Genomic DNA, 23,083 nt, shown 5'->3' with positions numbered 1-23,083 from the left:
GTTTCTGCAGAAGTTTTTCTGGATATTGGACTTGAGTTGTAAAATTTTTATTTTAAAAAATTATTATCAAATGTGTTACAGCATAGCCTAATTTGTCACGATGGGAAAAGTAAATGTGGTACCTCCTGGAGGTTTCGTTTTGTAGGAGAACTTCCCTTTTTACTATGGTACTTTCTTTTCCTCCTTTTTCTCCCTGCCGCACCCAGTTTATAGCGTGTGGAGCTGGGGACCGATTTCAGGCAGCCCTTTCTGCGGTGATGATGCGCAGACTGTTAACTAGATCAAAGTGCTACTGATGGGAATCTCGTTACACCAGAGGTTCAGCATTAAACCCAAACGTCTCATTTTCAGCAGATTGATCTTAATAGATGTGCCTTCGTATCGGAGTAGAACTATTTGATATAAAATAAATTGTGCTTCTCTCCCTGTCTGTGAACTAATGAGCAGTTGTTTGTGTGCTGGTGTCCCAATAGTGATGTAATATCCTCTGGACAAAGTCTTTTTGTTGTTTTCATTTTGTTTTCGGTTTTTCCGTAAGGAAGCAGAGAGGAGTGGCAGCCAGCCGGCACGTCTCACTGGTGTGTCGTTTCGAAACTGTCCACAGCAGATCATTGTACTGCTTAAAGTCTGGGGCCACATTTCCATTCCATTAATTGAGACTTAGTTTTAGTCGCAAAGTCGCTATTAATGTTGAGTGTAGAACTTAGTGCGGTATCTGGAATTTCCTCACAGATGCCCTGAAGAGCCGCTGGCGTCTGCCGCCCCCAGGTGCCTGCCTGCGAGGCAGCTGCCGGAGGGACTGGGCAGCCCTGCGAACACAGCACCGCGCTCACTCCGGACCGCAAACCCTGCCTCCGTTTCTTGGGGGTATTTCTTGACCTAACGGATTGGTTTTACATATTCTTTTTTTTTAATGTTTATTTTTGAGAAAGAGAAACAAAATGTGAATGGGGGAGGAGCAGAGAGGGAGGGAGACACAGAATCGGAAGCAGCTCCAGGCTCCGAGCTGTCAGCACAGAGCCCGATGCGGAGCTCAGAGCCACGAACCGTGGGATCGTGACCTGAGCCGAAGTCGGATCCTTAACCGAACAAGCCCTCCAGGTGCCCCGGTTTTACATGTTCTTTATGTCCAACATTTCCACCTTCTTTTTCATGCAGAGAGAAACTCCAGGAACAGCATCCAGAGACACACTTCGGAGCCACGTGGCTGTTTTTCGGCTGCCGCCACAAGGAGAGGGATTATCTGTTCCGGTACTGTAGGGTTCTGCGGCCCTGCTTCTGGCTTTCTCGCGCCGAAGCATAGACTCCGGGTAACGCATCAAATCCCGTGTTTCAGGGAGGAGCTCAGACACCTCTGCAGGCGCGGGGTCCTCACGCACCTGAAGGTGTCCTTCTCGAGAGATGCCGCTCTCGGCGAGGAGGCGGCCCCGGCGAGGTACGTGCAGGACAACATGCGGCTCCACGGCGAGCAGGTGGCCCGGGCCCTTCTGCAGGAGAGCGGGCGCGTTTACGTGTGCGGGTGAGTGGCCGGCACCCTCGGGCCAGGCGGCCGAGGCAGCGCCTGGTATTTATGACGTGAGCCAGGCGCCGTGAATGTGGGCGGGAGGGGTGACCACTTTGGTTCCTGAGAACAGGAATGTGAATACAGGTTCTAATGTGGCTTCAGCATACGATTCATAGCCATTATCAGGGAAGTAGGCTGGAAATGATCCTTTCCAGAATGCTGTGTGCCGTATTGAATACACGTTTGAGCCTCTAGAAGGTACATTTGGTGTTAGGACGCTAATCATTGAACTTGGAGGCTCAGGACTGATTGTGTTGGACCCAGTAGTGATGTGATTGATGCATGCAGCTGACCCAGCCAAGGAAACCTCTGGTGTTTTACTCTGCGGATGTGAGGCTAAGGGTCCTTCTTTGAGGCATAATTTATAATGTCAGAGTTGACTTAAGCCAGGAATTTTCTTTATGTTAAGTTTTATCTACTTTCTGAAGGAAGATCTGTTATAGAAACCCCTAAATTTGCCATAAAAAAAAATTTTAGAAGCTTACCGACCTGTCAATGGAATTCAGAAAAACTGTGCTAATTAGAAAGGACTTTTGAACTAGGAAATAGCTGTTTTTAATTCTAATACATCTCTGGCATTTATGTATGTATTTATTTATTTATTTATTTATTTAATGTTTGTTTATTTTTGAGAGGGAGACAAAGTGTGAGTGGAGGAGGGGCAGAGAGAGAGGAAGACACAGAGTCCGAAGCAGGCTCCAGGCTCTGAGCTGTCAGCACAGAGCCCGATGCAGGGCTCGAACCCATGAACCATGAGATCATGACCTGAGCAAAGTTGGACGCTCAACCGACTGAGCCACCCAGGTGCCCCACATCCCTGGTATTTAACACATGTTGTAAATCACCAAGTCAGGTTCTTTTTTTCTTTTTTTTTTCCTAACTGTATATACTGGTACAGTGACCTGGAATAGAGATAAACATAATGGAGACAGGTTTTATAAAACAGAGCTTTTTCTATTTACTTCTCATGACCTGTTGTGATACTGTGTATTCTGTTTTATTGTTTGTTTTAAAAAAAATAGGTTTTGACTGCTAAGTTGATTTTCTGACCTATGAATGGAGTTTTGACTCTCAGCTTTTGGTTGCGAAAGATAGAGATTATAGACATTATGTTGGTTTACATTTTCATTTAGCTTTTAGAGAAGTATTTGACCTTCGCTCTGTAGAGGGTAGAGCTGTCAGTGACAAGGAATAGGCTGGAGGTCTAGATGCATCTCCAGCTACTAGAGGCAAAGTCTGTTGCACAAATCTGTGAATAACTGGTGAGTGAGAACGTGGGGGTAGCTTATGTGTCCAAGGTCTTACAGTGTTAGCCCAGGAATAGCTCTGCACCGATTACTGGTGCCTCACTTTTCCACCTGCGCAGTGGAGTTGATAGTGTTCATGGTGGTGGTCCATGTTGGGGGCTCCGAATGGGACCCAACGGTGCCCTAACGCGGACCAGCCCCTCAGCAGAGGGATCTTGTCCCTAAGCCCAGGGGACACTGTCCCAAGCAGGGGAGCATTGTGCTGCTGATGGTCAAGGAAGGAGACGGTGGGGACCAGTAGGTTTGGCCGCCGGCAGCCACTGGCGCCACGAGGCAGGGCCGTGGGGTGGGGGCTGCAGGGCAGTGGCCGAGGGGAAAGCAGGAAAAAGCCGAGGCGGCCCGCAGGGACACCTTTTTCAATAAATGTTACTGTAAGGGGCCAGACACCTTCTGTTCCTGACGGATTCAGAGTCCTGACTGACACTTTGCTTTTTTAATTTGTTTTTGAGAGAGTGTAAGAGTGTGTGCATGTGCGTGAGTGAGTGGGGGAGGCCAGACAGGGAGGGAGTGAGGGAGGGAGAGAGAGACAAAGAGAGAGAGAGAATGGGAATCACAAGTGGCCCCCATGCTGTCAGCACAGAACCCAGCATGAGGCTCAATCCCACAAACTGCATGACCTGAGCCCAAATCAGGAGTCAGGTGCATATCTAACTGAGCCCCCCAGGCGCCCCAGAGTCCTGCCAGACACGGCCCAGAGGCTGAGTGATAAGTGCGACACACCCCCTGCCCCCAGCAGCTCACCCCCTGGTGGGAGAGCCGCAGGAGCAGGTGCTCACAGTACAGCGGGGGCGTGGAGGGGCCGGCAGGGGGGAGGGGGGAGAGGGTCACCTCACCCTGTCCTGTAAGTGAACAGGCTAAACCCTGGCAAAGCCTGTAGATCCAGGCCCCTAATAACTGTGTCTGTTAATGTTTGTGCGTGTGTGCGTGTCTACATGAAGGCTTGTAGGTGTAAAACCTGGGCATGCAGGTTCCGCCCTGCGCCTGGGGAATGAAGGGGGGGCCATGAGGGCCAGATTCCCAGGGCCCTGAGACCCTGACGACTTGGCCGCTCCTGGAGCAGGGGCGCCTTGGAGGGTCTCCAGCGGGAGCCATCAGCTTAGCGGGTGGCACGGGTCCCGGGTGGAGGCCCCGACGGCTGACCGACGGGGGCACCTGCCAGGACGCTTCCCAGAGAGACGGAGGGAGGCCCCGGGCGGGCGGGGGTGCAGTCTGTGGAACTGGATTTGTGAGCCATGGAGGCTTTGGTGGAAATCCTGGTTCCCTAAACATTGGCACTATTATTCTTTTTTCCTAGAGACGCTAAGAACATGGCCAAAGATGTCAATGATACGCTTGTGGAAATAATAAGCAAAGAGGCTGGAGTTGAAAAACTAGAGGCAATGAAAACATTGGCTACTTTAAAAGAAGAAAAGCGGTATCTTCAGGATATTTGGTCCTAAAATCAAAAGGAAAGAAAAGAATGATGCTTTTTTAGCTGGAAGTACTAAAAAGCAATTGTACTGAAACTGAGATTTTCAATTTTTTAAATTATATTAAAAAATCCTTCTTGGAGGAGGTAGGGAGAGAGTGGGTCACTTCCGATGACAGCAAACTTCCAGTTTGGGTTTCTGTAGATGCCCCTCCCGCTCAGCACACCGCACCTCGGCCCCCCCCACTGGCCCCTCCCGGGGCGGCTGCTGCGTCCCAGGTCCGTCTGTCCCTTCACAGGGCATCTGTGCACGAGGGGGCTTCGCAGTGCAGGGCGCGGGCCCCGGAGTTGACCAGGGCAATAGTTAAAGCTTGTGAGCTTCTGTTGCCAGGTTCTGTGAATAAGGTAAAAGTAATTCACTCTTACGTGGACTCTGCCGTAAAGAGCATTCATAGTCATAACTGACCACGTACAGCGTATGACCCTTGTTCGCACACACAGCCCCTGACTTGTGGCGGCGTGAGAGCAGCGCGCCTGCCGCGGAAACCGCACCTGGAAGTTCGAGTTCTGTCCTTTCCCCAGGGAGGGTGACGGGCGGTAACATGCTCTGGTTTGTGGGACGGCAGCGGAGTCTCGGGGCTGCCGCCCTCTGCACCCGCGCAGACGTTGTGTCTCTTGCAGTGCCACACTCGGTAAACTGAGGCAGTCAGCACTCATACGCAGCCTCGGGCTTGCGTCCGTGTTCGGAGCCCGTGTGAGGCAGGCCAGGCTGAGCCGCCATGCCCCGTGGCTGAGGCGGATCAGAGGCTTTTCGCTCACGGTGGTTTCCAGTTTACAGTGGATTTATCGGGGTGTAGCTTCCCTGGAAGTTCAGGAAGATCTTTACAACCTTGTCAAGTGATTATTTATCACCCAAACTGTATTTCTGATAAAAAAAAATATATTAAGATAATGCTTAGGTTTTTTTTTTAATGATTTTTAAAATGTGACATATATTTTTAAATTCTATTTTATATGACTTATCACAATTCTTACTATCACAGTTCCAGGATTTAGGGAAATTTGCTTAGTTTACAGATGCGAGCAAGTACGTACTTTAGTAAAACTACAACCCACATCCCTCCCCCCCCAGCTCCTCGTCTCTGATCCTTTTGGCATATTTTTTACTTTTCCTACGTTATTTTAATCCCATGCTACCACTCAAGTTGTGTCCTAGGCTTAAAATACCTACTTAAATTAGTATGTGTTTTAAAATTCTGCCGTCTGAATATGTGTCCCCCCCCCTCCCCATTCATCTGTTCCAACGCTGACCTGCACTGTGATAGTCGGAGGTGGGGCCTCCGGGAGGCATGCGGTCCAGACGGTGGGGCCCTCAGCGATGCGATCAGGGCCCTGACCCGGGTGGCCCCAGAGTCCCCTGGCTCCTGCCTGGGGAGGACACGAGGTCTGCAGTCTGCAGCCAGAAGAGGGCTGTCGCCAGGGTCTGGCCCCCCGGCCCCCTGCCCTTGGACGTCCAGCCTCCAGACCCGTGAGAAGTCCATGTTGATGAGCCGCCTGCTGTGGGGTGCGGTCACGCGCCCCGAGGACCGCGGCATCGCCCGGTGACCAGCGCTTTTACAGCTTGTCAGTACAGAAAAAACGTGAACGGGTCTGGTTGATTTGCCTAGGCTCTGGTGTATATTGGCTTTTTTATTCAAGAGATTGGCATTTATAAAACATCTACTTGTCCAAGGTCCCTGGTCATTTTGAAAAATAAATGATGTTAAGATTTGATAAAGCTGTATGCCTGCTTATTATTCTCTAGTCTCATTTCATATACTTTTTAACGGAAACAAATCTGAAAAGCAGAACATATCAAACAGACGAATTACGGACCTACTGACATGCCCGTGCTGTCTGTATCAGCCCAGACGGACTTAAGGTGAGAACATTAAAAAGGACAAAGTACGATGTTCTTTACTGGTAGCCGTAATGAGATGCAGCAAGGACTCGTGTGCACCTGCCAGTGTTGTCCATGATGTGACCCCACAACTGACGTGTGACACATACGCCGCCCCAGTGGGCGCTGGAGCCTGCCCTCCCCCGTCTTGTCCACGTGCAGCATCCAGGCCACTTCTGTGAGACGCCGCGAGAGCTCAGGTAGACGAGCCTCACGGCCTCCCAGTGACTGGGAGGCGTCCGGGTAGACCCTGTACCACGTTTACGACAAATGTGTCTGCAGTCCAGCCCCCAGCAGCCCCCGAGGCCTTTTACGTGAGCTTAGTGGAGTCCCGGGTCTCTCTCTGGATGGTCCACAGCGTCTTACGGGAAACGTTTCATGGTGGTTTGATGTTCCGGGGGTAGAAGTTTGTTCTCTCAACACCGTGAGCTGCCCTCCAACCCAGTGGCCGGACCCAGTGCTGTCTTTGGGCTAAGTCTCAGGCACCACCCAGGGGCCTTGCCAGATAGTCTGACTTGCGGGTGGCGAGGACTCTGAGTAAATCTACCCAAATTCCATCATCTCTCCTGCACCACTGGTTTTATCAAGAAGAGACTTTCTAACCTGTTATTCTAATGAGCCACTATCGGACCCATCACTTTCAGTAACGATGCTGATGAGTGAAAACGGAGCGTGTCGCTGTCAGCGATGTGCGTTTTCCCTAGAAAGCTAACTCCCCCAGAAGGGTCCTCACGCTCCGCACACCTATATATCTGTGCTGACGTATTCTAAACTGAATCTGGTAAAACTAGATGTATGTGCTGCATCCAACACACTGGGGACCCTCCTTGCTCTCAAATACACCTGAAACTTAAAATCGATTATGAACTAGGCCATAAGAGAAAACAAATCGTATAAAATAAGGCATTGCTCTCTGACCCTGATGCAGTTAAAAATGAACTATAAAAAGTGACCCACAAAGAACAAAATAATTTTAAACACATGCAAATGATCCATAACATAGGAGGAAATAAAAATGGATTATGAGCTCTTTGGGACTGATTTCTTTTAAAGTACTAAATGTACATGTGAGGTACAGCCAAAACAGTACCCAGAGGGGGTTTCATCCTCTTCACAGATACTTGCAGTCTTCTTGGTCAGGTGCTGCTCGAAGCACTGTGGATTCAGCAGTGAAACAAGCAGATGGGACCCCTCTGTTCTCAGGAAGCTCGTGTCCCTGTGTTGAGGAGACAGCAGTGAATAAATAGATGCACCTTCACGTGTCCGAGGAGGTGAAGGCTATGGAGTGGTCCGAAGGAGATCTGGCATACCTCCCAGTAGTCAGGGAGGGCCTCCCTGGGAAGGGAGAGACTTGAAAGGGACAAGGGAGCGAACCATTGTGGATTTCCCCCGGCTGGGAGGACAGGACAAAGGCCCCGAGGTAGGACAGTGTCACAAACATGAGGAACAGAAAAGGGAAGGGGGAGCTGATGGGGCCTGCCTTAAGACCCATAGATTACGACGGGTCACCCCGAGTGTCTAGAAGCCTCCTGGCTGGAGCAGTACCACGATCTGGCTGTGCTCCTGGGAGCTGACTCTGGTCGAGACGGGACTGAAGAGGTCACGGGCTGGAAAACGAAATCTCTTAGAGAGCTGACATGATACAAAGGGTCATGAAAATCAGAGATCTTCATCAGTATCGACCTTTACTAATGTCGGGTGTGCAGGTAATTTCAGGACATGGATGAGGCACAGAGAAATCTAGGAGCATGGAGGCTGCTTGAGTCTCTCTCTCATTCTCTTTCTCTCTCTCTCTCTCCCCCCTCCCCCACCCATGCACACACATGCTCCATCTCTCTCTCTCAAAAATAAGTTGTGCCATGTGATGATCTGATATCATAAATTTTGTGAAATGATTACCACAATCAGGTTAACACATCACCTCACATGGTTACTGTGTGTGTGTGTGTTGAGAACATGTAAGATTTACTCTCTTAGCAAATTCCAAGTACACAATACAGTACATGAGATTCCCCAGAACTGACTCATCTCATAACTGGAGACTTTTACCCCTTGACCAGTGTCTCCCCGTTTCCTCCCCCTCCAGCCCTGGCAACCACAGTCTACTCTCTATTTCTACGACTTTGGTCTTTGGGATAATGTTAGATCCCACATTTGAGTGAAATTATATAGTATTTGTGTTTGTCTGGCAGGCTTATCTCCCTTGGCATGATGTCCTCTATGCTGTCACACGTGACAGGACCTCCCTCCTCCTCATGAATGACTCATATTCCATTGTACACACTGGTAAAGATCAACTGAGGCGTAGTGAAGATTTTAAGATTGCAGTTGAACAAAGACCTATTTGAATTGGGCAGCACTGAAACAGAAATTGTTAGGAGTCTTCCACAGATAGGAGCCAAGAGAAAGATGTTTCTAGAAAAGAAAGGAAAGCAAAGTGAGGAAATTATTTGGTCGGCTATGGCTTAAGTGGTTGTGTTATTTGGGATAGCCTCGTTGACTGTGATTGATTCTCCTTGGGTTTGTTTTTTAAAGTTTATTTGTTTTGAGAGAGAGAGAGAGAGAGAGAGAGAGAGAGAGAGAGCTCGAGTGGCAGAGAGAGAGGGAGAGAGAATCCTAAGCAGGTTCTGGCTGTCAGCACAGGGCAGGACTTAGGGCTCAATCTCACAAACTAAGATCACAACCTCAGCCCAAATCAAGAGTTGACACCTAACTGCCTGAGCCACCCAGGTGCCCCTAGACTTTCATTTCTTAACTCTGACATATTACAGCCTGTTTCCCCGCTAATTACTTTTATTAGCGAACCCTTGACAACCACTGATCTCTTTTCAATACCTATGATTTTGCTTTTCCCAGTCTGTGTGATGTGATTATAATTATACAACAGGTGACTTTTTGGGTAAGTCTTCTTTAATTTGGGAAACTGTCGTTAGGATTGATCTGCGTAGTTGTGTGAATTGCTACCTGGTCTCTGTATACCGTTGTATGGGTATATGACTCCTTACTCATTCTCCCATTAAAGGAAATCTATGTAAACATAAGATTTCAGTTCACTTGGATAAACACATTGGAGTGGGATTTCTGGGTTGAATACTAAGTTTTTATTTCATTTTTCCCTTAAAAAAGTGCTAAGAAACTGCCAAACTGTCTTCCCAGGTGGCTGTCTCATTTTGCATTCTCCTCAGCCATGAGTGAAAGTTCCTACGTTTACTTTGAGAGCTAATCTGTAGGAGTTCAGCACTGTTAGGGCTTCGCTCTGGGCACCAGCCTCAGAACCGCATAGTGCTGCATATGAACAGGAAATTGAAATTTCAAATGGTGGCATGGACGTTAAAAGCACAAAGACACCGAACTTGAGTTACTTCATTTCTGTTACTCCGTGCGGCCACCGGCAGCTTTCCTTCATGGTGTCTTCTGTGCCATTGGGAAAACAATAATTTGCTCCTTTCCTTATTCCTTATTTATAGGTGAGAAAATGCTCTAACCTAGGGGGTGGGGGTCTCACCATGAAAAGTCTTCCCTGCTGAAATGATCTGCTCACCCCGAAGCTCTCTGCGTGCAACACAAAGACCAATGTTGAAAAGTCTCCCTCAGCCTTTGAAGTGCATCAGAGTCTGAACTGCAACGTGGCCACCAGATGCTTCTGAGATTTTGTTTTCTGCTGGACGTGATGGTTTATCTGAGCTACCTATTTTCTGATGTGAGATTTTTAAATCAAGTAAATCAGAAAAAAACTATTTACAAACATCCAGACTCAACCATAAACCTTGTGTAATAAAACTCAAGCTTTAAAATTCTCCCTTGAAGATCAGCACTCAGACTTTGTGGAGAACACCATTAACTATGCAACAATAATATATAAGGAAATGGAAATTCACACAGAAAGAAAAGAATCACATTGCAAGGCAGAATGTCAGGGCAGAGGACAAAAGATGCTGGCCTTGAGTTGCCAGAAGGGACGGCAGGACCTGTTTGAATATTTTTATTAGTTTTCACCAAGAACTGGACACTTCTTTTTTTTTTTTATTTCAATATTTTATTGTCAAGTTGTTTTCCATACAACACCCAGTGCTCTTCCCCATAAGTGCCCTCCTCCATCACCACCACCTCTTTTCCCCCCTCCCCTTCCCCTTCAACTCTCAGTTCGTTTTCAGTATTCAATAGTCTCTCAAGTTTTGCATCCCTCTCTTTCCCCAACTCTCTCTCCCTCCTCTGCTCCCCCCGGTTCTCCAAGGAACTGGACACTTCTAAAGAGGTGCCTGGGGGGCTCAGTCAGTTGAGCATCCAACTTCGCTCAGGTCATGATCTCCTAGTTTGTGAGCTCGAGCCCCACATCAGGCTCTGTGCTGGAAGCTCGGAGCCTGGAGCCTGCTTCAGACTCTGTGTCTCCCTCTCTCTCTGCCCCTCCCCAGCACATTCTCTCTTCCCCTCAAAAATAAACATTACAAAAGATTTTTTTAATTAAAAAAATAAAGCAGTGGATTAAACCTTCTCAGTGTTCGTGAACATTCAGCCATTTTCTCAGATTCTTTGAATGTGTTCAGTTAATAGACATTTGTGGTGGATTTTCTGGTGTAGCGGTCTCACGGACAATTCTTCAATGGCAGAGACATTTGAGACAAAGATAACAGTATTTCAGTTTCTGGAATTTATTGTGACATGTGATTTTTATAAATCTATGACAACGTTACCCTTGTATGTAAGACTTTCCTAACACATACTTGTTCTCTCCTGCGCAAAAAATTTTTTCAAAATTAAAATTTAGGAAGTGCTTTTTCAATTAACTGTGGGTGAGGAGACATGGCAGATGTTTATGTCTGCTGAACAGGAAAACGCTAAAATGTTAATTTGGACAAACCTGTAGAAGTTAGGCATCCAAAACAGACATTGCAACAGGATTGATTAAGATGTTAAGCCAATATGTGCCTAGAAGCGTCCCTTGTTTTTCAAAAAATGTAGTAATGTATCTTTTATTATAATGTTTATTTTACTTTGTATTTCTAACTGATGTATGATTACATATACATGTATCGAGTTCAAGAAATGGATATTTTCACTGCGTTTCTCTCCTGCCATTATTGTTATTATTATGTTTCATCAGCATGATTACTACCAGAAATAATCCCGTCCTGTAGAGGAGGTGCTGTTGAACCGTCGTCTGCTCGAGGTGTGAAATGTATTAGGGAGGTCACTGCTGGCCCGTCAATGGCTTCAGAAAGAGGAAGCAGCGTGAGGTCATGCTAATAATTAACACAGCATCTTGAGGGGAGACCTCTCCATCTTGTGGGAGGAAGAATTTTCATTAAAAAATGCAAGAGAAAGCAAAACGTACAAATGTTACCGTTTTTCTGAACATGCTTTCTTTCCGTTACTGCGGCAAAATACAGAGCATCTGCCCGTGACTGTTGTTTCCTTTGTTTCTGTCATTTGTGAAAAGTTCACTTTGTTCATGGTTGTGCACCTGAGGCTCCTGAAGAAGCACCGAGGGCAGGTGTGGAATCGCCCACATGGTATTTCAAGTCTGTTGTCACATAGGAGTCCAAAAGCGAGGGGCGTCTGGTCGGGAAGGCTGCACGCCCTTGACTTGCTGGGTGGTCATGTAGGTGTCCTCGGATCTGATGGAACTATCTTCCAGCCACGAAAACGGAGGGAAGAAATGGGACGGCTCCCCGGCATGCGTGTGTTTTCCTGACACCTGGCCATGGCGTGGGGGGCGACAAAATACGGAGGTCTCTGGGGGCCAGTGGGAGCGCCACCCCAGTCTCCATCCAAATATTGTGAAGCAGACAGTTGGTACCTTTGCTCAAGTCACATCAAGTTGAAGAGGAAATGTATAATGTCCCTTGTGTAGCTACGAAATTCCACTCTGATTTCTGAACATTCACCTTTTTCAACTTCAGTTTTCAGATACATCCAACCAAAGCTGATCTCTGTTGTAAATATCAGACTATAAGCCAAGAACAAATGCAATGCTCATTCTCCAATAATGTATGATGAACGTGGCTTCAAAAGGTCAGGCGATTTCCAGTTTCTACTTACCAGCCATACCACCCACAAGTTTGGCATGGGTTTTCCAAAAAAGCAAAAAAAACAAAAAAACAAAAAGAAAAAAACCCACCCAAACCCAAAAAACATAAATAAAACCCAAACCAAAAAATCCCAGGACACTCCTTCACTCTGACCGCGCAAGATGAGATTTACCTGCATAGTGTTTCTTTAGGGGTTCATCATACAGTTAATGATGTATATAAAGTGACACTTCTAATTCTTTCTCTCTGAAAAGAATCCGGACAGCAGTTTGAGCTGGCGGCTCTAGGGAAGCAAAACAGGCGAAGCCCAGGAATGCTGGCAGACTTCGGGTGAAAGCCTGTGTCACACTGCCTACTTCTGGGGAGCATTCTCTTTTTTTCCTTATGGCTTTATTATTTTATTTTGAGAAACAGATCAGGGGAGGGGCAGAGAGAGAGGGAGACACAGAATCTGAAGCAGGCTCCAGGCTCATAGCTGTCAGCACAGAGCCTGATGCGGGGCTTGAACCCACAGATTGATTGTAGATTGTGACCTGAGCCGAAGTCAGAGGCTTAACCGACTGAGCCACCCAAGCGCCCCCTGGGAACATTTTCAAATCTGTATTAATATTGGCAGCTGGGGAGGCGTTTTGACCTAAATGAATAGGAGTTTTGATAAGGGTCCCATCACCCGAGTTTACACCTGCAAAGTGTCAGAGCAAAATAGGCATTTAAAGTGGTGTTCATACGGGGGCGCCTGGGGGACTCAGTCGGTGAAGCATCCAACTCTTGATTTCAGCTTGGGTCACGATCTCATGGTTCGTGGGTTCGAGTCCCATGTCAGACTCTGTGCTGACAGTGTGGGGCCAGCTCGGGATCCTCTCTCTCCCTCTTTCTCTGCCCCTACCCCATGAGAGCGCCCCCATCTTATCTCAAAATAAGTAAATAAACTTACAAAAATTTTAAACGGTGTTAGTACCTATGACTACTCCTGTTGCTACTCCTGCTGTGATCACTGTTGCTTTTACAATCACTCCTGGAGGAACATTTTGCGAATGGGTGTGCTTTGAATTTGAGAGGAGCATTGGTGCCTGGCAAGGTTATTTTGATATGTTTTTAGTCCCCCTGGCACGTGGCCGGCCCACCTCATGGTTCCAGAACAGACATCTGTCTCCATGGTCCTTGATTCAATTGCAGTTCACTCAGCACCTTCCACCAGCTTTAATTCACTTTCCAAAGGTTAACAGGTAAAGAACAGGTTCAGAACGGGTCTAAATCATGTTTCTATTTTTCCGGATGGATGACTTTAACAAAGAGTGTGACTCCGTTGTGTATAAGAGCAGTTAAATTCTGCCTTTATTTCAGAACATACCTGTTGGTTGTTGGGAGCTTTTTCTTCCATATTTTCAAGGGGAAGTCAGGAATAGTAGTTTCTTTGTATAGAAGTTTCTAAGTAAATTATGTAACTCTATATCACAGGACCTGCCATGGCTAAGGGACTTTGCCACATAGCTTGTTTTCTCCAGTGCTCCCTGTAGTAGCAACTACAGGTAAATAAGTTGGAAGTGTGGCAGGTGATTGGGCACCTGCATTTGCCTAATTCATGGTCAAAGAGATGGACTGGTGAGTGTCAACTTGAAGCTGGACTAGAAAAATCCAGAGGATGGAAGTGACTTGACCAGTGATAATAGAATACAGTAGGGCCATACATCCGAACATTCGGGAACACACTGCTATGTAAGCAGCCGTGTGGATCCCTCTCTGAGGCAGGGATGTACTTTAATAACTTGGGGCTCAGTAGCCAGCCCTTGCTATAATTCTGTGGGACAAAGTCATTGAATATTAACTCTAAAGGATCAAGGGGAGAATGGAGGGAGATGCTTATGGCCCACTTTCTCTCTAGAATATCAGATCTGCAATTCTGTTCACCCACTAAAGGACATATTCATAACTAAAACTCAAAGTAGTCCCCTGTCTAGCAGTAAATGCTTTGGCTTCTTAGAGGAACTCAGACAACACCTAAGTGGGCCCTGAGTCCTCCTCTCAAAGCACCCAAGGTGATCTGAGCTGAAGCCCCCAGTCCATTCAGCCCATATTGGAGCACTCTCTCTGCTCTCCTTGCTGACAAATGACTGGCAAGGTCTAAGGACACGCGTCTTTAGTGGAAGAAGATGAACCAGAACACAGAGAATGTTTAAGTATAAATCCTTGATCAGAATTCCAGAGCTTGATACCACACCCTAGGAATTCTCTGCCTTCAGAAAGAAGTGGGGGCGATTTTTGTAGAGCCCTAATAAGTGGATCAGCCTAAGTTCAGCGAGTTGATGGAGTAGCTAGCCAAAGATGATTCTTGAAAGAAAAGGGAAATTTTTTTTCAGGCAATTAGTCTTTGTTTGGCCAACTTGTGTTCAGCAAGAAGGGGATGTAATAGTTGTAGGGCGACGATCTTAAGGTGAATGAATATAAAAACAGCCAGCAGATCATATTAATGGGGTCTCAGAGATGAGTGCTGACCTTCACACTCAAGGACCAGAGCAGCATCCAAGCATTTGGACAAGTCTGCATGCGCTGCTGACACCGATGAAGACACGTGTCTGAAGCCTGGGAAGGCGAGGTTGGATTCAGGGCTACTGGCATTCCCTAGTCACTCTCCCTGCTCAGTTAATAACACAGCCCCTAATCTAATGATGTCCCCCCACAGGTTCCTCTCCAGCCTTGGGAGAAGAATCCTTCCACCCACTGTGCTGGAACTGTGGGAAAAAACGGGCTCTGTGTGACCTTTCCCAGCCCCTCGGCATCATTTGGCTGGGAAAGCCGGATGGTTGGAAGGAAGGGTCTCCTGAGGCTGGAGAAATCTGGCAGAGACAGCTTAGTAGGAGCAGAGCAGACATAGAAGAAGGGGAGTTTTGGGGTCCTCAGTTACAAAGTTGGGAACCGTGTATTTTCAGTTCAATGTACATATTTATTTATCTATCAATTTGTCTGTGTATCCACCCACTTGCCCACACATTCCCCCATCATCCAACATCTATGCATTCATCATCCATCATCCGCCCACTTACCCATTCATCCATCTGCCCACTCATCCATCTATCTACCTTCCTATCTATGTATCTATCTATAATCTGTCCACCCATCTATCCTCCTATCCATCTAACTATCCATCTACCTATCCATCCATCCATCCATCCATCCATCCATCCATCCATCCACCCATTCACCTCTCCACTCATCTACCCATCAATCCACCTTTCCACTTATCCACCCATCCATCCAACCATCTATCTACCTATCCATTCATCCATCCATCCATCCATCCATCCATCCATCCATCCATCCATCCACCCATTCACCTCTCCACTCATCTACCCATCCATCCAACAAATACTCATTAAGCAACTGTTACAAACCTGTTCCTTGTATGGTGATCCTCAAGAAATGCACAGTCTTGAGTGGGGGACAATGATATGAACTGATAAATAATTTAATAATAAATTGATAAATGCTAGATAACTCAAAGTATAGTATATTACTAAATACTGGAAGTATTGAAAATATGTGCCCCTGCCTCTTTGCTCAAGTCATTTCTACCTTCACTACTCAGGTCTCATTTTGTAGTCCAGCACTGAAAAATGGCTTCTACCTGCTGACAAAGATGCTATGCTCGCAGGTTCCTTTTCCTTTGAAACCAGTGTACCTGGTGTTTGCAATGACCTGCCCCCACCCCATCTCTGCTTGTCTAGGTGGCCACTTCCTTTCTCTCCCTCAGGACTCAGTTCAGGGACTGCCTGACTGGGTTCACTGCCATGATCCCAGTTCAATGGGTCCTTGGCTGATGTAGTCACTACATCTTGTCACCAGCCCAATAGCCGGTGACTTACTGGGTTGACATTATTCCCAGGGTGCCTCCTCACTGAACTCTGTCTAGGTTCCTTTCTTCCCTGGACCATATCACTGTGAGTGGTCACAGTGGGCTCTGCAGAAATGCAGACATGTGGAAGGAAAGAAGACCAAGTAATCACGGGCTTGTTTTCTCATTGTTCTGTGAATGATCACTGACAGCATTTTCGTGGGTGACAGGCCGTGCTGGGAGCGGGGAACACTGCAGTGAGAGGGCCCATCACCGAAGTCCCTGCTGTCCTGGAGACTTCACTCGTCAGAGCCAAAGATAGCACACAGCTGTAGACAGTGCTGGGGTGGCCATGTGGCATTGATGACAGCCTCTAACCGTGGGGGCATCAGGGGAAGCGAGTCAGGGACCGGAGCCACATCCAGAGCTGCAGGGGAGGGGGAACACAGAGAGGCTGGAGCACTGACTACGACAGATGTGCTCGGGGCCGTGTCTGCACACAGCATCCGTCCGAGAGGATGTAGGCTCTCCTGCTGGTGTCTGCCATCTCAGTGGGCTACAAGACCTACGTCCAGATAAATTGAAATAATTGCAAAAAGATGGAGAGAGAAGCAAGTGAAATGAAACGCAAAGCACAGTGGCTTTTCAAGGGGAATAAGCATAAAACTGATGAGGCATTTGAAGTTCTACAATTTACCTGAATCCTGGAAACAGTCATTTCCGTAGCTCTCTGGATTTAGCCCCGAGGGCAACGCAATTGAAAATGATAGCAGGGTAGCATAGTGTTTACTTTGAACCTCACATGTGGGAATGATTTAGGAACAGGATTGTGTTACAAACGTCCCATAAACCTCTAGAGCTCCCCCACATGGCTCACATTTCTAAGAGCTCCATGCTTTCCACAGCCGTGGGAAGCCACTTTACTTGGGAGGATGGATTACCAAAGAGCAAGCACAGACTGGGGGGAGGATCTATTAGGTTAGATCACTTACCAGTTGGTGTAAGGATTTGTTGAGAAACGGATTAAGATACATATTGCTCGAGATGTCACAGGGGCGACTGTGTGCATCAGCTGTCTGGTGTGAGATCTTGTGTGTTGCCTGTTCCTAGAAAGATCAAGACTGCACACACGTAGGCTTTTATCTGCAGATGCCGTGGGGCTAAGACGCCGAGGAACCCTGCATCACGGGGCTGGTCCCAGGGTGGACTGTCCTACCATCTCCATAAGTCAGGAAACCCCTGTGAGCCCGGAGCCCCCTCTATACACATAGGCAGCCAAGGTCTATGACGCCTGAGTGTTCCCTCCTGTAATAAATGCTGTAGCTTTCCTGCTCCTTAGCATGTGGGGTATGCGACTTTCAACTAATATTCTAGACGGAGGGGGGAAAAGCTGCCAGCACATCTTCTACTGAGACAGAAAAGATAGGTGGGGCCATTTCTGAAAATTACAAAATTCTAGGCAAAGGCTTGTATTCTTACTGCTGATATAACTTCTGTCAAGTATTGGATTGATTCTACCTTCTTTTCTTACATTCATTATTGGACAATAAGAAGCCCCATAGACATGAGAAAGAGAAAATGTCGAATTCTGCAAATTTAAGCAAATTATTGTACTCGTCTGCTGGGGCAGCCATCACCCAGTGCCACAGACCAGGGCCTTGAACCCCAGGAATGCGTCATGTCACCGTTCTAGAGTCACAGATCTGAGATCAAAAAGCTGGCAGAGCTGATTTCTTCTCAAGCCTCTCTACTTGGCTTAGTGGTCTGTCACAGTCTTCCCGCTGGGCTTGTCTATATCCGAATGCCCCCTCTTAAAACGACATCAGTAATATTGGATTAGGACCAACCCCAATGACCTAATTTTAACTTTATTCTCTCTTTAAAAGCCCTATCTCCAAAAATAGTCACATCCCGGGGCACTGGGTTAGCTGAGGCTTCAACACAAGGATATCAGGGGACATACACCATTCTGTAAGGGTTATTGTATGCCAGACCCTCTACTTAGAAAACAAATTACTTTTTTTGTTGTTGTCTAACAGTTTTATTGAAGGATAACAGACATCCAGTCAAATGCACATACTTAATGTGCACAATTTGATGGTCTTTGACATCTTTTAGAAACTATCAAAAAAATCAAGATCATGAACTCCAAAGGTTTTCTTGTGTCCCTTTGAAATCCGTACCTTTCTTCACACTTGTAGCCTGTCTCAAACAACTACGTAGCAGAGAAGGATAGATACCATATGTTTGCATTCATAGGTCTAACAGGAGAGACCTGGCAGGGGACCATGGGGAGAGGAAGGGGGAAAGAGAGCAGAGAAGAGTGAGGGACACAGATCAAGGGAGACTACTGAATACTGAAGATGAACCATGGACTGAAAGGGGAGGGGGAGGGAGGGGGTGATGGTCATGGTGGGGGGCACTTGTGGGGAGAAGCACTGGGTGTTATATGGAAACCAATTTGACAATAAACTATTATAAAAAAACAACTACGTAGCTGCGTGACGTCATTACACATCACCGCATTTTCTAGAACTTTCTATGTATGGAATCATGCATTGTGTGCTCTCTTGATTTCTAGCTTCTTTTGGTCATAATTATTTTGAAATTTATTCACATTGTTGTATGCAATCAGTATATTCTTTTTTAGTGCTGAGTTGTGTTTCTCTGAATGGCTGCACCACAATTTGTTTATTCGTTTACCTGTTGGTAACCATTTGTGTCTGTCTCTCCAGCTATTTCCAGTTGTTTCCAGTATTTCCAGTTGTCTATCCTGAATAAAGCTGCTATGACATTGGCACACAGGAATTGCATGATCATATGCTTTTCTAGTCTTCAACAAAGGCCTCGGAGTGAAATAACTGGATCATATGGGGTTGTGTGTTCAACTTTTTAAGAATCTGTCAAAGTGTTTTCCAAAGACATTAGAGCTGCATGTCCCCAGCGCTACTTGATATGGACAATCTTTATATTTTTATTTATTTGTTTATTTGTATTTAAAAATTAAAAAAATTTAATCTTTATTTATGTTTGAGAGAGAGAGAGAGAGAGCAGGAGAGGAACAGACAGAGACGGAGGCACAGAATTCGAAGCGGGCTCCAGGCTCTGAGCTGTCAGCACAGAGCCTGACGTGGGGCTCAAACCCATGAACCGTGAGATCATGACCTGAGCTGAAGTCGGTTGCTTATCTGACTTGGCCGCCCAGACGCCCATGGTAAATTTTTTTCCATTTTAGCTATTCCTGTGTTTGTGTTGTGGTTTTGTGCCTTTTCTCGCAGTCTTTTATTTTTATTTATTTTTCTTATTTATCTTTTGAGAGAACTAGAGAGTGCATGCCTGGGTGAGAGCAGGGGAGGGGCAGAGAGAGGGGGAGAGAGAATGCCATGCAGGCTCCACAGCTCCGGCAGAGCCCAGCATGGGACTCATTCTCACCACCTGAGCTGAAATCAAGAGTCAGATGCTGAAATGACTCAATCACGCAGGCGCCCCTCCCCTCAGTTTTTTAAAGTCTTTATTTTCACAACAGCTTTAGGGGTAGGCCCTGGATGACCCAAAGCACACTCTCAGGTTCAAATCCACTCTAACATTGGACATTTCCGTCTGTGGCATCCATAGGCCATTGCAATACTTGGCACGTCACACGCAGGCTGGATAGGAGCTGGTGACCAGGAGCAGCAGACGTCCCCTCAGCCAACTGTCTCCGCGTCAGGATGTGAGGGTCCTGAAGGACTCCCATCATGAGGACAACGTGGTGCCAAGCCCGCGCCCATCCTAAAATGCTGCTTCTGCGTGTCAGAGCCAGCGGTGCTCAATGGCTGCACAGCCCAGCCAGTAGCAGGCCTCGTGGCACTGTTAATCGAAATTCAAGAACTTCACAGTCCTCAGAAATGATGTGTGCACCCTTTAGGCTGTTGATGTTAACACACAACAGAGGCAGGTAAGGGGTCAAAGGGATCATTTTTTAGGACTGATAGGTAAAAATAAGCAATATTCAACAGTGAGGCTTGAGAATGCTTAGGGAGACAATATAGACTCTTCTTTCTCCTTTTCATTGAGAAATAAATCAGGCTTTGCACAGAACATCCTTTACCTAAACCCAGGGGTGGGTTCCAGGTCTGCTCACTGACCAATAACAGCACAGAAGCATATTCAAAGGAAAGAGCCACATCAAGCAAATTCAAAGGAGATTTAATAGGCACTGTTTTCCCCTCATGCAGAAAAGTGTGAGCCCTGCTGAAAGTTTTCGATTTAGCTATTTTTAGTTGCGTGAGGCACAAAGACTATATGAGCCTCAGGAGGACGTCAGCCGGCCCGGCCTCCCCGGGCACCTGCAGGCCTGATTCACTGGACAGATGCCGGAGCAGCTGCACCGGGAGGGCATCAGACATCTTCCGTGTGCTATCACGAAGTGTTGGCAGTGCGGCAGAAAGTACTCTTATCCGTAGACGACGCTGGCCCTGGGGAGTCCAGTCGGCTGACGTATAAAACAGTGACACCTCGTGTGAAATCCACGCTTGCTTACCGTGAGCGCCGCCTTGACGTTATAGTAGATGCTTCTGGTGGTTGTGTGGGAAGCCCCGTCCATGCTCTGTCCAGCCGGCCCAGGTCGGGGGTGACCTGCTCTAGAGGCTTCAGACAAAATCCGGAGAGGCTGGAGATTTAGGACTTGCTTCCATTTTGTTGAACTGTGATCAAAAAGTCAAGAAGCCAAAACAAGGGGCGCTTGGGTGGCTCAGTGGGTTAAGCAGCCAACTTCAGCTCAGGTTGTGATCTCACAGTTCATGGGTTCAAGCTCTGCCTCGGACTCTGTGCTGACAGCTCTGAGCCTGGAGCCTGCTTCAGATTCTGTCTCCCTCTCTCTCTCTGCCTCTCCACCACTCGTGCCCTGTCTCTCAAAACTGAATGAATAAACATTAAAAAAAGTAATTAAAAAAGAAGTGAAAAACAGTGAATGTCAGTGAGTGGGTAGTACTTGTGGAATATTCTAGTAACGTTTGTCTCGATTATCCAGGTCTTGGTGCTGAAGACACTGGACACCTGTGTAAGGAATTGGGTAGGAGCCAGTGGGTTGTGGCTCACAGTGAACCCAGGCCCTGTGCATGCTGTCCCCTCCCCTGGGGAGGTGGCGCCCTCTCTCAGGAGTCCCCAGAATGCAGCAAAGAACACAGCCTAGCGGGAGACATCAGGGTGTGAGAACTGAGGGCCCCCACATCCTGTGGATCCAGGCGAGGCACTCCCTGTGGGCCTCTCGCCCCTCCAGGTCCAGGGGGAACTCTGCAGAGCCCCGGGGACCTTGATTGGGACACACACACACCGGCTTCGTTCTGCACCTGCAGCCGGAACCATTCAGGGAGGGAAGGGAGGGCATAAGGGAAAAAAGGAACAAGACTGGAAGAGAAGCAGAGAAGGAAGAAGAAGACATTTGGCTGTGATCTGTCGTTCGCGAGATCCCTGCAGGGTTGAGCATCTCCATCCTCGGTGTCAGTGACGCGCATTGCCTGCGGAGCCAGCCGCGGCCTCACACCAGCATGAAGAGTCAAGTCAGCGTCCTGACAAGCGTGACTCTGGGGAGGTCCCCAAGGTCAGGGATGGGCAGCCACCCCCTGCAGCCAGGTGCACCAGGAAGGCAGGTGGCCCCCGGGGACTGTGGGCAAGCCCAGCGGTGCAGGTGACAGGGTGGAGGGAAAAGTAAAGGGTTCCCCCTTCTTGATCAATTGCCTTTTTAGTTTTGCTTTGCTCATGAAACCGTGACATGTCGCCTCGGTGCATAGATTTTACAGGAACAAGCGAGAGACGAAGGCCTGCCCAGTGTTGGACAGCTGTCCGCTGTCCGGGTGTGTCTCAGCCCCAAATTGAGAGTCTTCGTGGGAAGATATGCTCTGTTTGCCAGAGGCAGGCCTGCCTGCGCCTGGCTGGGGCCACGATTGAGGAGAAGGCTGTCACTTCAGGGACCTTCCGCTAGATGGCGCCCCAAGACAACGTTCGCGTCACTTTCAAATAACTTTTTCAAGTGCAGCGAAAGATCTTTGCACACTATAAGGCAATGCTTCACTTTTCTGGTGTAAAGTGATGCATTTTGTTGCCCCCCACCCACCCAGTGGGTAATTAAGTCAGTAGTTTTTAAGTCAGACAGTTGTGTAGATGGTGAGTCTCCTAGTCCCAGGAAGAAAGGAACATTAACTTTGGATCTGACGGACCTGCATCACCTCGAGAGAGGTGCCTACACGCTCTGAGCATCCGTCCCTCCATCTATAAACTGGAGATGACAAGGCGTGGCTTCAAGAACTGCTGTGAGGATCAAATGAGAGAGTTTCTACAAAAGTCCTTGATCAGTGTATGGCTCAGAAATGCTCAGTAAGCTGGGGTCTCCGCGGAGTGGAATGTGGTTCAGAACCCAGGACAGCCTACGGTCATTTATTTCCTCTTGGCTAAATGGTGCTGGGTAACTTACTTAGCTTCTCTGTAGTTCAGTGCCTTCATTTCTGAATGAATATAACACTATTTAAAACAATAATTTCCATATTGCTGTAAGGTTTAAATGAATGAACGTCTGTCAAGTCCAATGCCGGCCAGGCGTGGCTGGTATTTCTACTGTGCCTCTTCACGTGGCTGCATACATGAATGAATGGAGTTCTCCGAAACTAAGTAGACTAAATACAGATTTTCTGTTTGACGATTTAAAAAAATAATTCCTAAGCAGGGTTTCGATGGCCTCCTATTCTACTGAGGTTATTTCTCTTCCTTTTAACCAGTTTGCTCTTTCCCACTCGGCCTCTGAGTAAAGCAGGATCCACAATCCATCAGCTGTTCTCAGGGGTTGGACGGAAGCATCCTTGTGAGTTATTAACATGCTTCTCACGCCCCCTGAGAACCGGGCCCCCACAGTACCAGGAAGAGGAGAGAACTCATTTCACACGGAACATCCGCCCCCGCACACCCACACCCAAAGAATGCTGTGGAGTTCTCCAGGACTTTCCAAATGAATTTCCAGAGTGAAAGAACAGGGT

At 47.5% G+C, this 23,083-nt stretch overlaps 1 protein-coding gene across 1 annotated transcript in view; it reads left to right on the top strand.

Moving 5' to 3' along the window:
• Positions 1-6,056, top strand: part of MTRR (5-methyltetrahydrofolate-homocysteine methyltransferase reductase) — a 28,570-nt gene extending 22,514 nt beyond the window's left edge. The window contains exons 13-15 of the mRNA XM_029941288.1: positions 1,159-1,251; positions 1,337-1,519; positions 4,166-6,056. Coding sequence (XP_029797148.1) covers positions 1,159-1,251; positions 1,337-1,519; positions 4,166-4,310 — 421 coding nt within the window. The 3' untranslated portion in view covers positions 4,311-6,056. The remainder of the gene's footprint in view (positions 1-1,158; positions 1,252-1,336; positions 1,520-4,165) is intronic.
• The last annotated feature ends 17,027 nt before the right edge of the window (positions 6,057-23,083 follow it).

This window comes from Suricata suricatta, chromosome 6 (assembly GCF_006229205.1).
Source record: "Suricata suricatta isolate VVHF042 chromosome 6, meerkat_22Aug2017_6uvM2_HiC, whole genome shotgun sequence".
Classification (NCBI taxonomy): domain Eukaryota; kingdom Metazoa; phylum Chordata; class Mammalia; order Carnivora; family Herpestidae; genus Suricata; species Suricata suricatta.
Note: the sequence above shows the minus strand (reverse complement) of the source record. Positions and strands in the feature narration are given on the sequence as shown.